The sequence below is a fragment of the Zootoca vivipara genome, chromosome 11 (genome assembly GCF_965207765.1).
Source record: "Zootoca vivipara chromosome 11, rZooViv2.hap1.1, whole genome shotgun sequence".
In the NCBI taxonomy this organism is placed as follows: Eukaryota; Metazoa; Chordata; class Lepidosauria; order Squamata; family Lacertidae; genus Zootoca; species Zootoca vivipara.
The window spans coordinates 12,073,538-12,090,246 of record NC_142594.1 but is presented as its reverse complement, the minus strand read 5'-3'; the positions used below and the strand labels follow the sequence as shown (position 1 = coordinate 12,090,246).

General features: G+C 45.0%; 1 protein-coding gene and 1 long non-coding RNA gene across 3 annotated transcripts in view; one reads left to right on the top strand and one right to left on the bottom strand.

Moving 5' to 3' along the window:
- TMEM108 (transmembrane protein 108) overlaps positions 1–16,709 on the top strand; it is a 179,626-nt gene that overhangs the window by 160,807 nt on the left and 2,110 nt on the right. For both annotated transcript variants that reach the window (XM_035130121.3, XM_035130122.3), the window contains 2 exons: positions 7,101–8,198; positions 16,072–16,226. In XM_035130121.3, the coding sequence (XP_034986012.1) occupies positions 7,101–8,198; positions 16,072–16,226 (1,253 nt within the window). The remainder of the gene's footprint in view (positions 1–7,100; positions 8,199–16,071; positions 16,227–16,709) is intronic.
- LOC148684207 (uncharacterized) lies at positions 10,171–12,848 on the bottom strand. The gene is made up of 2 exons (XR_015946469.1): positions 12,699–12,848; positions 10,171–11,594 (listed from the first exon to the last, which is right to left on the bottom strand). It is a non-coding gene; the product is annotated as an uncharacterized LOC148684207 (long non-coding RNA).

Sequence of the window (16,709 nt, the reverse complement as noted above, 5' to 3'; positions counted from 1 at the left end):
TTCCTAGATTGACACCTAGGGAAAATTAACTGGGATATACCCATTCTTGGTCCCATGGACAAATAACAAAAAAGGAGTGCCCTAACCTGGGTCTAGGGACGTGGGTGGCGCTGTGGTCTAAACCACTGAGCCTAGGGCTTGCTGATCAGAAGGTTGGTGGTTCGCATCCCCATGACAGGGTGAGCTCCCATTGTTCGGTCCCAGCTCCTGTCCACCTAGCAGTTCAAAAGCACGTCAAAGTGCAAGTAGATAAATAGGTACTGCTCCGGCGGGAAGGTAAACGGTGTTTCTGTGTGCTGCTCTGGTTTGCCAGAAGCCGCTTAGTCATGCTGGTCACATGAACCGGAAGCTGTCTGCGAACAAACGCCGGCTCCCTTGGCCTATAGAGCAAGATGAGCGCTGCAACCCCAGCCGTCCGCGACTGGACCTAACCTTTACCTTTACCTTTAACCTGGGTCTAGGCAAGGCACTGGGAGGACAAATAACTTTTCTTCTTAGTATGTCATTAGCTGAGAAATACACATTGGGGCTTTATGTCAGGGAACTCCTATCTGAAGGCTAGCCAACCTAGGGCCCTCCAGATCTTCTTGTTGGGCTCCAACTCCCATCAGACCCAGTCAGCATGTCCAGAGATCAGCAATGATGGGAACTGTAGTCCAACAAGCTCTGAAGGGCCCCAGGTTGCCCATTAGGTTGCTGAAATAGTCCCAAGTGAAAATCTCCAGAATACTCCAGGGGTATTTGTGGGAACCCACTGATTTTGAAAGGTTTGGTTCACTTAGGCAATTTTCATGTATGGTTCATTTCAGACAAACGACACCCCATATCAACATCAGGTGGCAAAGCTGCATCCAATGCACGGTATCACCTTAGAAGCAAACATGTAGATTGGTCCCAAAACCAAACAATGGGATTGTTTGTTCACAAGGGCTAGAAGGCCACCTCATTCTGATCTCTTGCAAATGGCACTGAATTAAGATGTCTAAAATTGCACTCAGTGCACTCCTGGCACAATCCTGTCTATGTCTACCCAGGAGTAAATCCTGTTAGTTTCAACAGGGCTTACTTCAAGGTAAGACAGTATTTAGGCAAGGTTGGGGAACCTCAAGCCCAGAGGATAAATTGGACTCTCCTCAGCTACACCCCCTCTTCCCAGGCTACACTTAACAGAGCTACTTTACACCCTTCATGAGTGTTTTTGGCCTCGCTGGAATATGTCCTTTAATTTGTATGATGCCTCTTGCCTGGCTGGATGGATGATGGAGAGCAGGATCTGAGTGCATGCAAAGCCAGAATACAGTACAAAGACAAAAAAATTATTTGGTGCTCCAGGCAGGTAGCTTTGCTTCCCTAATTGAATGCCACGGGTGAGGTATGTGAGCACAAAAAAGATCTGCTCTTGACTTCCCAGAGCAACAATGCTTTTGAAGCCCCACTGATCAAGGAGGCTGTGTTTATCCTGTCATCATCATGTCTGAGATCAGAGGATGAGACTGAGGTGGGTGGGGGTTGAAGAGACTCTTGGCTTTGGAATGCAAGGCTGAACTCTTTGTGCGTAATTATTCACTGTGGAAAAATGCCTGCACAAGCAGGAAATGTTTCCAATGGGTTTTTGACAATTCGGACTTGGTCCAAAGTCATAGGACTTGGTGGGAAGTGCCCAAGTTCTTTGATATACAACTGAAACAAAAGCAGAAAAAAGCCCTCTGCTTGACAAGTCAGCCTGATGCTATGAACTTTCATAACCTCCCATATAAACTCATGCTGCTGCCTGCCTAGAGAGTGTTAATAAACTTGTGAGGACTTTTTGTTAGTGGTTGCACACTGCCAGCATCGATCTAAATCAACCAGCCTTAAGGAGCACTCTAAACATGATCATAGGACTGGCCCTATCATTGGACAAGAGGGTGCCAGCTCTCTCAGAAAGATAGTTTTTACTGTCAAGAAAGGGCAGCAGACTGTTGGTTATTTAATGTGTTGTGGTAGTATCTTTATTGCAAAGAAGGAGGAGGGACACTTGTGGGGGTTTTTTCCTGCTTCAAGTACCAAAATATAGCTAGCCTTAGGTACTATGTACCTTGATCGGGAGGAGGATGTTATCTACTGCTGTCTTAGGCACCAAAAATATTTTGGGCCAGCCATGAATCCCCTTCCAGTTGGGATTCAGGCCTCACCATGGGACTGAAACTGTGCTGGTTGCGCTGGTCGGTGATCTCCGGCGAGCTGGGGACAAAGGTGAGAGCTGTTTCCTAGTTCTGCTGGATCTCTCAGCGGTTTTTGACACAATCGACCATAATATCTTTCTGGACCGTCTAGAGGGGTTGGGAGCTGGGGGCACTGTCATACAGTGGTGCTTGGCAGGGGGTTGGACTGGATGGCCATTGTGGTCTCTTCCAACTCTATGATTCTATGATTCACTCCTTCCTCCTGGGCTGTGTTCAGAAAGTGGTGGTGGGGGGTGAGTGTTCAGACCCCTGGGCTCTCACTTGTGGGGTGCTTCAGGGTTCTGTCCTCTCCCCCATGCTTTTTAACATCTACATGCAGCCGCTGGGAGAGATCATCAGGGGTTTGGGCTGGGTGTTCATCAGTATGCGGATGATACCCAGTTCTACCTCTCTTTCAAATCAGAACCAGTGAAGGCGGTGAAGGTCCTGTGTGAGTGCCTGGAGGTGGTTGAAGGATGGATGGCAGTTAACGGATTGAGGTTGAATCCTGACAAGACAGAAGTACTGTTTGTGGGGGACAGGAGGCAGGCAGGTGTGGAGGACTCCCTGGTCCTGAATAGGGACCAGGTGCGCAGCCTGGGAGTCATTTTGGACTCTCAGCTGTCCATGGAGGCGCAGGTCAATTCTGTGTCCAGGGCGGCTGTCTATCAGCTCCATCTGGTACGCAGGCTGAGACCCTACCTGCCCGTGGACTGTCTCGCCAGAGTGGTGCATGCTGTGGTTATCTCCCACTTGGATTACTGCAATGTGCTCTACGTGGGGCTACCTTTGAAGGTGACCTGGAAACTGCAACTAATCCAGAATGCGGCAGCTAGACTGGTGACTGGGAGCGGCCACTGGGACCACATAACACCGATCCTGAGAGATCTACACTGGCTCCCAGTACGTTTCCGAGCACAATTCTATCTGTTGGTGTTAACCTTTAAAGCCCTAAACGGCCTTGGTCCTGTATACCTGAAGGAGCGTCTCCACCCCCACCATTCAGACCAGACACTGAGGTCCAGCATCGAGGGCCTTCTGGTGGTTCCCTCATTGCGAGAAGTGAGGTTACAGGGAACCAGGCAGAGGGACTTCTCGGTAGCAGCACCCACCCTGTGGAATGCCCTTCCATCAGATGTCAAGGAAATAAGCAGCTATCCTTATTTTAAAAGACATCTGAAAGCAGCCCTCTTTAGGGAAGCTTTTAATATTTAATGCTGTATTGTTTTAATATTTGATTGGGAGCCACCCAGAGTGGCTAGGGAGACTCAGCCAGATGGGTGGGGAATAAATTATTTATTATTACTATTATTATTATTATTATTATTATTATTATTATTATTATTATTAGAAATGTTTATTTGCCCCATTCCTGCATAAATCAAGGGGGGTGCCAAAATTAAACATAAAAGGGGGGATGCAGGTAATTGTCCCCCTTCCCTACTTTACTTTGCAATGGTCCGTTATTCAGTTGGAGAGGGTGCGGAAGTTTTTCTCTCCCTCACACACACCTTTGGGTGTTAAAAGCAGACCCCTAGGTGCTTCATCCATAAAACTGAAAAGAACCTTGGCTGCAATATTCAGTCTAGCAAGGCCCTAAAATCAGGGTGTGGGCAGGGGGGCTGTGGCCCTGGGCACACAATTTTGAGGGGGCACAAACAAGGTGCCCCCACAAAGGTTTGGCTTTTGCGGGGATCCCCATCCCATCCAGGAATGTCCTGGCAGGGCTCATCCCCAGTTCCCCATCCTTCCCTGCCTGCTGCTGAGTGGTGTCTCTGAACCCTGGAGCCCAGCCTGGCCTTCCCACCACATCCCTGGCCCCCTTGCTGAATGGCTGCCTGGCCAGTGCTTGCTCACTTGACACGCTTCCAGTGAGCAGGGTAGGATGAAGGTGGAAAAGGGGCAACTCCCAGCCCTCCCCTCCTCTCCACAGGTTTCACATGCCAAGGGCCACATCGGCTAACTACCCCCCCGGCAGGTGGCATAGCGTGGCCCCACTTAGCTTTATAGGGGGCGCTCTGGCAGCATCAGCATTGAGGGCTGGGCTGGCATGGGGGTTCCATTCACCCTCCTCTCCCTGGTTGTCAGCAAATCATGCTATGCTGTTGCCAAAATGCACTTTTTAGCTTATAAGAAGAAATATTTTAAACTAGGGACTCTCAAATCCCATCAACCGCTGCCTGCATGGCCAAGAATCAGGAACGCTAGGTGTTTGACTCCAACAACATCCAAGCCAGGTTGCCCACACCTGTTCTAAGGAAATGAGCTTGCATTGAGTCCCCTTCTGTGACAGAGAACTCTTCTTTGATTATGGTTGGTGACATAGGAGATCTGGAATAGCATTGCTAAGGAGAGGTAGCAAGATTTGCTCCACTACCAAGCAAATGGTGAGGAACTTTCATGTAGGCCCAGTAGTGGGGGTTGACGGATGAAGCTTTGTAGTCTGGAAGTATGGGCAGAACCATGGAAGACAAGGCTGGAAAATCCCCCGCCCTCTGGGCTGCTTTGTCCCCCTGAGTTGGAAAAGGTTCATGGCAGAGTGGAGTTCCCAACCTTGTTGGCAGAAATTTGGTTTTTTTGTTAATGCCACAGTATTAAAGCATATGTAGCATTAACAAAAAAACCCAAAACCCTATAGTTTACCTCTCCCAGAGTTACAATTTCCAGCAACCCTCAACAAATTACAGTGCTCAGAACTCTTTGAGGGAAACCATGTGTTTTGAATGTACTTTAAAGGCATAGTGTGTACACAGTTTTAGGGAAATGGTTCATTGTACTACTAAGTAAATAAATATCAATGCATTGAGGTGGGAAATAAAGATGTCCTCCTGGTGCTTCCATTGTCTGGAAGGTGTGATATCTGGAATATAGGAGTAAACAACCCAAGTAATCAAACGATGCTTCTCAGATTCTGTTCTTAATTTCCCTGTGTTTATTCATACCAGGCCTTCTCTTTCAGTAATATACAAGGGATGAACATTCTCTGAAGCACAAGTTTGAAGCTTCTGTGAGATCAGGTTGGACAGCTGCCCCCCTTAAGCCCTCATAACTGTGGAGGAGCTGCTGTGTTGTATTAAACCAGTGATCTGAAGAGAAATGTGTCCTTAAATGACCTTGAGACAGAATGCCAAATTGCTCCACAGAAGCTGTCTAGAAGCATCCAGTGTCCTCAGTGGGAGTCAGATACTTACTGCAAAGTAGTAGCTTGTTGGGTGTCACAAAGTAAATGTTTGTCTAAGATTTTGAGGGTACCTTTTCTTCCTCTGAAGTCTCAGAGTTAGCATTAAATGGAGACACAATTTTGGTAGGTGTGGACCTGTGCTGCAGAACTCAGAAAGGTTTCTGCTGGAGAAAGTTCAGCGGCTATGCTTTGCTTTCATGCTCAGATGATAACTGATTGCCACACTGTGACGGAATTTTCCCTCTAGCTTGACCGTACGGTTCGTTCTCCTTTTGCTTTCTACTGTCATGCATGACACACCTCATTTACTTGAGCCATCTGGATGTGCTTTAACTAAAGGTATTCCTTGTCCTACATTTACCTCTTGCTTCTCTTCTCCGTATGTTATATGGCATTATCTGGAACCAGGAATAGGGTGGCTACTTGCATATCACACACACACACACAAAACAGGAAATGCATCACTTTTTAAAAAAGAGGAGAAACTGGAACACATTTGAATAAAAAGTGCACGTGCTAAATGCTAGGCATAGATGGAAATTTAAAACAATTACTGTAATTTAAATAGAAATGCAATACATGTCATCCTGGTTGGGAAGGCAGGAAGAATCAAACCAGGTGGCATGTGTAGCTTACTCAGTCTGCTATCCAGGTGTTGGCAAGTGAATTCCAGGCTCCTCTATTTGTATGGTTCTGTATCTTTAAACTGGACTTGTAAACAGGGACAGTCCTAGCCAATTTCTACATTTGTTCTATTTTGTACTACAGACAGTGTTCTGGAGACCATAAACATTAATGTATTTTGATATACAACAAGCTGACTTCTTTCTAGGTAGAGCAGTGCCAGTATAACAGTGGTGCCTTCTAACTGTATCACAGTTATAAATTGTGTGTGCTCAAACATAGCCCTGCTTCAAAATGCAAAAGAGAGGTATCGTGATAAAGTGTAGACCATCTCCGTTCCTTACAACCTGCTAGTGTTGTGCTGTATTATCTTATGAGTGAAAGGGTGGGTTTGAATTGTCAGGTGCCCAGTATAATTGCTATAGGCCCAGATCCAACCTGCTGGCCATCCTGGCTCTGGTCAACAGAAATTAGTGTTTTGAGATTTGTAAGGTTGTGTGTTTTCTGCACAGTGTGGTGAGTAACTATTGTGAAGTACTTTTGAGTGTTAGACTTGGCCTAAGAAGATCTGGGTTCAAATTATGAAACTCACCAGGTGGCCTTGCCTCCCCACTCTGTCTGTCTGTGTCTCTCTCTCGGCAAAACCTACCTTTTGTGAGGATGAAGCAGGGTACCCTCACATGCTCTGTCCTAACCTGTGTAGTTGAATACTGGGCCATAATTGTTTAAAATAATCGAAACATACACACACACACAGAATAAGGCTAAGAAAGGGCATGGAAATCTAGGTTAGGTACCAAGTACCATTGAAATCCCCACAGGCATTGCCTATACATTTCTAAACATTTCTGGACTACCATGAATACTTTATACATGTAGAATTGTTTAAATCAAAGCTGAGATTCTCTGGGTTTCATATTCTGTACCAGAATATATGTTTGACAAGCATGCAACCTTGTGTACAAATGACCCAGCTGCAATGCAGGGAGTGAGCTTGTGTTGCCGTCACCTCAGTCCCAAACCTGACATTCTGATTTTATGCCAGTTTGCTATGCTTTGGGTTTTCTTCATGGCAATCTCTCTCTTTCCAGGCGTTCTACTGATTTTGGCACTGACAGAAGAACTCGTGTTTGCAGTTCAGGCACCGTTTCCCAGCTTGGCATCATCTTGGGGCCTCCTGACAGACAATAGCAGTATCTCAGCTATGGGGATGACTCCTGGACACAAAGGCCGCCACACCACCAAACTCTTGCCCACAGCATCCCTTGCAAACTTTCATCCCACTAGCTCAGTGGAGACTTACGCTCCTTCTATTAGCCAGAAGGAATCAACTAGCAGCCATCCCATTGGCAACAAAGAACCATATCACTTAAACAACCAGAGTGCTTTGTTTTCCAGAAAGACTCTCCCCCAAGTGAATGTCTCTCAGGTTGTCAATGGCAATTCCACAGAATTTACAGAGCCTTATCGAAAGACGGGACAGCATTCTCCCCCGACTATGAGGAACTGGTCTCCAGATCATCCCCTTCAGTCTCAGTCCACAGCCCACAGTCGTCGTAATGGCACCATGTTGGTAACCACAACAGACTCACTTGCATCTTTCCACAGTGATACCTTGGGAGGCCTTAACACAACAGAGAATGGGAGCTCATCCAAACTGGTTACGCAGGAAACAGGTCTCACCACCCCAGCAAATGCCCCATCAGCTGCTCCTGAAATGGTGACAGTGCCTTTTAAACCCCAGCGGTATGGCATATGGGATATTCTGGGCAAAAATGACTCTTGGGTACTCTCAAGCCAAACTACAAACCAGGGACCTTTTTTTGCCAGCCCTGGGACTGCAACAGCAGCAGCATTTGGTCACTCTGGTCAAACTGGCATTGATGCTGATGTTTCTTCCTCACATACAACAAGGAGCCCAGATGAAACATCTACCGCACTGAATCCCTCTGGGCATGCCAACTTGCCAAGCGCAGAGCCCTCCACGTGGATGCCGAGTTCCACTTCAACAGCAACAGGAAACTTCCTAAACAGATTGGTACCTGCTGGGACCTGGAAGCCTGGTATACCAGGGAACATTTCTCACGCCTCAGAGGGAAACAAGCCCCAGCACAGGGCAACCATTTGTCTCAGCAAAGTGGATATAGCATGGATCATTTTGGCCATCAGTGTGCCCATATCCTCATGCTGTAAGTTGACTTCTTTTTTTGTCATACATTTTGTGGTAGATGTTTGTGATACATTAGATATATATAACACAACGACGGAGTAGCGGAAGAGCCTTGAATGTTCAGGTGCTTGAAACCTGGATGCTAGTAAATTGATAGTAGCTTTTTTTTTCAAAGGCAAGGTATTTCTACATAATTGGGTTTGCTGGTGAACCGTGTCTTGTACAGCTGACTGAAAAGAATAGTGCCTGTGTATTTTGCCTCCTATCTCAGGTTCTACAAATGCTAGAAAGTTTTAGAATGAAAACAGGTGATCTGGGACTTACGAGTCTAGCGCTCCCAATGAACTATATCACATACCCGGTATAACATTAAGAAGGGAAAGAGCACTGGCTGGATTACTTTTCCCAGTTGGTCATGCAAACACTGTTGGGTCTAATTAATTTTTCTCTTCTACTTGATGAATATTACTTCATGGGAGTTAATTATAGCTAGTACTAGTCCATCAGGGGAGATTAAGGGATTTGGTTGTGGAGATACTTGAAGCACTGCAATTTCAGTTCTCCCACACCAAGCTGAATAGCAGGCTGTGGAATTCCCTATGAATGGCTGCTGGGATTTCAGTATCCATTGGCAATGCCTCCCAAGTCGTAACATCATGGAGTGTGATCAGGGCTGGGGTGACTGAAAAAGATGGAACATGTAGTGATGTCTGGCCTTGCAGATACAATTAGTTTGTACGACTAACTTCTGCAAGACTGAGAGGTTGCCAGGGTGGTCCATAAAGAGGACTGAAACAGTGATCTACCTCTTCTGCAGCATAGCTTCATAGCAGGGATGGAAACATAGATAAGTGGCAGAGCACAGTAAGCTCTACCCGTTTGTCTCATTCTATGTGGCTGATGAGGCAGCCACATCCCACTCACTTTATGTGAGAGGAATTGCTAGTGGCAGAAAACTCTTAAGAGGTGGTAGTAGTCTAGACAAATATGTGCCATGCTTAGTTCACTTTTGGATCAAGAGGCACCATGTCAGATCACAAAACAGTCTCAATATAATGCCAACAGCTGAATGGTCCAGAAGTATTAACTCAAAAATGTAAAAGTCAGCAATTCTCTTTACACGAGCCTAAGCTGCTCTTTGGCTCCTGGCCTGTTCAGATCCTTGAAGGGTTTGTGTAGCGATTCAAATCCTTCCCAACCTCTCTTGTCCAGATAACAATGGGACAAAAGAATGCACCATGGGCAGCAATGTTTTTTGTCTCAGTTCAACTTTTTTAAAAGCTCTTTTCTGTCTTCAGCCTGTAAGTGGCTTTCTGGACCAGATGTTACTGTATTCACAATATTTCTCAAGTCAGCAGCTGGACTGTTCTGTTTGGCTTTCTGTTTCCCCGAACAGTTCATTCACGAGCTACACCCTTCCTGTCCAATTGTAATTCAGGGGATGGAACGCTTCACAAGGCAGGTGCCATGTATGGTGCCGCATCAGGATAATAAGATAATGACAATAATCATAGTATAATCTTTCCTTGGCTCTGCTAACTCTGCAGGCTGCTTCCCCATCATCTCCGAAATTGAAAGGCATGCATTACATACCAGATATGGTGCAAATGCCCACCCCAACAAGTCACTTTTCTTGTCATGGTAATGTGAAATAAATTACTTGCTCCCCCTGATGGACAGACCAATTGCAGCTCCCTTGTACATGATCCCAAGGCAGAATGCTTTGGTTTTCCTGAAAATTTGTTCTTGCCAAAAGAGTGCAATTTCATATTCAGCATCGCAGCACAGCTGCAACTGTAGGCTCCATGGCAGATCACCTGACAAATGGGTCATGTTAAGTAGGGAGGTTGCTGCCACCTTCAGGACACAAGACAAATAGAGTCAACCTTTTGTCTGACCAACTTGCAGGTTTATTGTTGCGCAAAATTTTAATTTTTAAAGTCAACGGGGTTGCTACCAGTCAGCATGTTAACGGCACAGGATGCAACACATGACACTGTAAACTTCAGTTTATTTGATTGGCAGGCAGTACATCAAATACAGTGCAGGATTATTGTGACAACCACCATGAAAAATAGACATATAGGTACACAAATGGTACACAGCTCTGCGACTGATTGTGCAGTTAAGTAATTATTCAACTCTGAACTTATTATTGGAAGAGGAGCATTTAGATATCAATGTGTTAGTACTTTACATACTTCAAGCTGATAAAACAGTCCTGCTGTATCTGGGGCCTTTCTTGCTCATTCTGCTGTGCAGGGCCCTTGACTGATTCATTGTTACATCCTCATGTTTAAATCCCACCTCTCTTCCAAGGAGCTTCTTCCTCTTTACATTTTTCCTTGACTATAACCCTATGGGGGTAATAGTGTGCCTACGACAATCCAGTGCAAGCGTGCCACTTTGCACATCACCACACCCTGTGGCGTGTGGGCATGACGTGAGCAAGACTGCAAGATAAAATTTCTTAGGAAACATGTCTGCCCATATATATGGAAAGTCAACGGTAGCCTTAGAATTTCCATAGTTTGGTTGGATCTAGCATTTTGCTAGCTATCCAACTGGGTCTGGCTCCTATAATAGTTTATCCATGTGCCTCTATTAATGTTCTGCTTCTTGTCCTGGTGCCTTTTTAAAAGTTCACACAATTGAGAATAATACCACATATTAAAGGGTCACGGCAGCCATATTTCCACTTGAAAAGAAATGTAGCTAATCTTCCCAACACAGGGAAGTGGTTGGGAGTGTGGGATTAACTGAACAGTGAAATTCTGTATCAGTGTCCTTTTGCCTGTGCAATTCTAGGCATAAGGGAATAAAACATATAGAAATCAGGAAGGTGGAGATTTTTTTGCAGAGTGTTCAGCATAAGTCCCCATATCCATAAATGTAACCAAAGAATGGATTTTCAGGAGAAGCATTTTCCAGGATTGAAACAGCACAGGGGGAGGTACAAAACCATCCACAGGGAATTATTTCTCTTTAAAGCAAAATCTACAGAATCCCAGCCAAATCATGAGAGCAGCCAAATTGTGAGACCACATCACGCAAAGCACATGTTCAGCCCATTATTGTCTGCTCAGACCAGTTGGTTTGGCCAGCCAGGGAATGAGGAAGTAGTTCCCAAAATATGTGTGGTTTTGACCAATGCATTAGGAAGTACAGAGAAACCCTGGAAAATGTGTCCTCTATTTAACTAGTACTTACTGTACATGCTCAGCAGAGAAGTGCTAAGTGGCATTCTGTTCTTAACCATAAAAATGCATTTTCATCTTGTCACAATTCCAGTTGGTTTTATGTCCTTTGCGCTGCCTTGAATCATTTGGGGAAGAGGGAGAATTTGTAACATGAAGTAGCAAAATGTTCAGCGAAATCACTTTGAAAAACTTCTCCAAGCTCTTGGAATCCAGAACTTTTAAGAAAAAAGAAGAAACATATTGCTGCAATTAAAGGCTGATGTGATGAAAAAGAGGAGGATGGGAAAGCTGTGACTTCAATTCATGACTGTGAATTAATTTAGCCATTACTGCTCATGTGAAATGGAGGCCACCTTGGGGTGTGGAAGTATCAGTAGAATACCAAAGATGCATGTGGTGTGGCATGTTCCTTTGGATCCTGTTCTAGCTCATACAGTGGTACCTCCTGTTACGAACTTAATCTGTTCTGGAGATACGTTTGTAACCTGAAACCTCTCATAACATAAGGCACACTTTCGGTCCAGTTAGCGGAGCTCGTAACCCACAGCGTTTGCAAGGGGGACGGTACGTAACACGAGGTTCCACTATATTTCACATCCTCAGAACACTTGAGAGAGCTCCTCCTGCTTTTATTAACTCAGTATATCAGCAATTGGTTAAGTTATGATTGGGTTTCAGATTCCTCACCACCACCACTGCAATTCAGAAGAAGCGCCTGGCCCTTCTTAGCATCTGAAGGATAAGCCTTACCACTGAGATGGACTGCAGGTGAAGATCACCATTACATTACAGCTTTAGTATGAGGTCTTTGCACAGATTGCCTTCTATGCAACCCTGTGCTTTCTCTATCCAGCTCACTTTGCAAGCCTATTTTTTCGGAGATAGATCCATTTTGCTCCATGGGGCTTACTCCCTATTAAGTTTGCTTAGGATTATAATTAGAGACATGGCCCTGTTTACGTCTTTTCCCAAAGCAAGACATGTTTAACCCTATTTGACGCTCACACTCACTTAGCATGTATTTGCACCTGTCTTTGGCTCACAGGTCAGCAGTGCTCCTTTTAAGTGCTGAATGCAGTTTAGATGTGCTTTGACACTGCAGTGAAAGTCAGGCTGCCTCAGATTGAAGTGTATTGCCACAGAACCTGGAAGCGGCTTTTACACTTATCTAATTCTCCACACATTAGCGCTTCCTATAGGAGAGGTCTGCAGCAGCTGCTTTCATATCAGCCAGCATAATCCATATCAATGGAGGAAGTGTAAGTCAGCTGCTTCTTTTACTCCTACTTTGACATTCTGCAGATTGCTGTCCAACTTACCTGGCTGTGCTAGAAACGCTGATGTAGGAAGACCCAGAGCCATCAAGCTCAGTGGATTCAGCTCTTCAGGAGTGAGCCAATTCCTGGTCACTCCAGTGATTTCTTGGGGACCACCAAGCAGAAGTCTTTCTCAGCCCTGTCACTTTAAATCTGTAATTGGAGAAGCCCAGAATTACATTCTTAGCCCATGGTTCAAAACATGTGGTCTGCCACTGAGCTGTGGTCTCTCCTTGGAAAGACTGGAGCCTATTGGGAATTTCCATTGGTTTGAAACATCCAAGCCTGTAATATTATGTAGCTCTGTACCATTTACATTAAAATCACTTTACCACGCAGGGTTTCCAAATGGAAATTACTGGTCATCTAACTCCAACTAACCAATATGCACCCCACACATGCAACTTTCATACTTTTAAGTTTGGGGTTCGTGTTTACTGCCATTCCACTTGAGAATAAAAAACAAAGCAATCAATGTGGCATAGATACAACGAATCTGTCCTTCCTGCCCACCGGAGGCAAACATGATGCTTTTCTGGCAACATATTTGACGAACATCAAACCTAACATTTTCCAAAGGCTTACGCAGAGATTTAGCTGCAAAACCTCCATCCACTGTAACACAAGTCCTGTAATTAAGTATCTAAGCAATTCAGAATGGTCTGTCTAGGTGAAAGTACTTTCGGGTGCCCTTCTCCCCTCCAAACCCTCCACCTCTGCCTAATATAGGGATTATTTGAGGGCAGAAGAAGAAAGCTCACAAATCGTATATACTAATAGTGATCTGAATTCTCTGAGTGCTGTTGCTTATGTACCCAAAACTGCACCATCCACAAAAGACAAGCTATGGCTGTGTACTGTTGGCACACAATCATAGAGTTTGAAGGGACCATGAGGGTCATTTAGTCCAACCCTGTGCTAGAATAACATGGGGGAGGAGAGACCCATGTAAGCTGCCTTGATCTCCTTGGAGCAAAGGCAAAATGTAGTTAAAAGGGCATTTCCTAAGAACCCCAGGCTGTCATTCCAAATATTGTTGATCCTGACTCAACAGCAACCGCATAAATAAGCCCTGAAAGGAGATCAATTCTAGGGGATGAATTCTTCTCTAAGTGGGCACTTACGTACCAAGTGCTTTTCATTGCCACCCTGGGACTTCTTGCCTAAACATCTGTTTGTTTGCTTGGGGACTAAAATTTGTACAGTAGGAATTAAATGAATGGTACCGGATAAATGGAAGCAGAGATCTTGAGCATTGTGGTAGGCGTATAATAGCCTGCAATTTTGAAAGTGACAGGAGTAATAACTATATTAATTCAACAAAGAGATTTGTAGCAGAAGCACACCTTTTCCTTTGAATAAAGCAGGAACTAAATCAACCGTTCTGATTACCCCCCCCCCACAGTGCTTCCTGTTACTTTAGACAGAACTCTGATCCCCTACGCACTGGTAACGTCCATAATTTATATGGTGAGGTGGGAAACATTCATTTGAATCCCTGATGACCAGTGGGGTATAGTGGTTATTAGTCCCAGACTAAGACCTGGGAGCCCAGAATTCAAATCCCAACTCAGTCACAAAGTTCACGAGGTGGCCTTTGGCCAATACAGTGATGGCACTTACCTACGTAGGCAGTTCCAAAGCACAGGTGCTGCCACACTAAAGACGTGACACCTGATGAACATCACAGGAGGACAGTAGGCAGGGCAGAGATTTAATATTGTGCAGCTAACATGCAGTTCCTACTCATGTGATTTTCCACAGCTACACAATGCAAAAGAGGATGACTAGCCTAGCGAAGTGAATATGACTGGCTTAGATGAAATTGCCCAGATTTTGAAGCTTTTCCAGTGGTAATAAGATAAGGCATCTCTTGATCCAAATCAAAACAGATACGATTATGCTAGCACTCTCTCTCAGTATTTTGTGTTAAGGATGGAGCCTGCTGTGAGACCTGATTATAGTGGCCCTGCTGGTAATATTAACTCAAGGCTTAGCCTTTGCTGTGTGCTGTGTTATCCAGAAAATCATAGATGCTTATGAAATTAGAATGGAACACGTGACCTCTGATACTAAGACTGAGAGCAGTATTTAGGCCAAGCATTACACAGCAGGTACATGAAGCAGCCCAACAGATTTCTAATGAAAAGCAGCTATGGAGAGGAATGGTGAGGGAGGAGGGGCAGCTTAACCCCTTTCCTTCTGCCCATTCCCACTTGCATCCCCCCTTCCCAGCTGCTTTTACACCAGTGGGTGGGGAGATTTACATATTTTCCTTCCACAGCTGGAAAAACAGCTGCACTGAATTTCAAACAGAAAAATGGCTGGAGGAAAAAGGCTTTAAGTAATCTTTTCCCTCCTTCCACCGTTAAAAGTTATAATATAAATTCTACATATTACACTGGTGTTTCTCAAACTTGGGTCCCCAGCTGTTGTTGGATTACAACTTCCATCATCCCTAGCTAACATGACCAGTGATCAGGGATGATGGGAGCTGTAGTCCAACAACAGCTGGGGACCCAAGTTTGAAAAACACACTAAAAAACAGAGTAATAGTGTTTCCTGGAAACAAGCTGGAACAAGAGCAGTACACACTGGTCCCTTTGGAGTATAGGAACAGTGTTGAGCATTGTCAGCAGTTTGCTTCCTTACAAACAACACACCTACAGGCTTCAGTGCCTTGGATAATGTTTCCAAAGCCACTGGCAGGATTCAAAAGGCAGGAAGGGAACAAGCAATTGTGTGTTTTGGTCTGGCCCATCCAGTCCAGCATCCTCTTCTCCCAGTGGCCAACCAGGTGCCTATGGGAAGCCCAAAAGGAGGACCTGAGCACAACAGCAGTCTTCTCACCTGTGTAGTCAGTAACTGGCATTCAGAAGCATACTGCCTCCAACAGGGGAGGTAGAAAAGCCTTATCATCCATGAATCTGCCTCTTCTAAAGCCATCCAAGTTGGTGTCTAACTACCTGTTCTGGGATGGCATTCCACTAAGTGCTGCATGAAGAAGCACTTCATTTTTTCTGTCCTGAATCAGAGAACTGTGCTTTTGATCCAGAGGCCTCTGGTTGGTCACTGTGAGAAGCAGGGTGTGGTGGCCTAGATTGCTCTGGCCCAGCAGGTCTCTTCTTATATTCTAACATCACTTTGATTCAAAATGTGAAAACATTAGGTGGTCTTCCATGGTGCTTTTAATTCATCAAATGTTGCATCTTCTAGTGGTACATGAACCACAATGTGAACTTTTCATAGATCTGTGCATGCAACCCACAGACAGCAGGGGGTAATCTATTACAATACACAGTCTATTACACAAGCAGCCGCCAACTAATTTCCTATTGTTGCACAAGCACACTCTCAAACATGTTTGTGTTAACAGCTGTCCTGCTCACCGTGTGCTGCATGCGGAGAAAGAAGAAGACATCAAACCCAGAAAACAACCTGAGCTATTGGAACAATGCTATCACTATGGACTACTTCAACAGGCATGCTGTAGAATTACCCAGAGAGATACAGTCCCTTGAAACCTCAGAGGTAAGATCTGAACTCTGCTGGTAGTGAATCTCCCAGTTAGTTCATATCAACAGGTGGATTTTAGCCACTCTGCTTGGCTCTCGGGTAGCGTTGTGAACTTGTGGAGAGAGGTCCTAATGATAGGAGAGGTAACTGGGATAACTTTCCCTTTTAAGTGGTTCTGAAAGGCACATGGACCCCCTCAGATGCTACACTTTGGAAACATGCCTTCTTGGCTTCCATGCACATAGTGTCTGGCTTCCCATTTCTGCTGATGCCCCTCCTGTTACCAGCATATAGACCTCCTCCTGGACCAAGACAGGGTTGCCTTGTGTCCTACTTTACAGACGAGAGTACTCAACTCCAAGAGCTGTCCAGTCCAAATCCTTTTAAGAGTAAAGAACAAATGGAGACCAGGGGCCTTGAAGTGAGCCATCTGTAGCACTGGACAACAGACTGAGCTTATACATCTGGTCACATCTTTCTCACTATATTGAGAGCAAT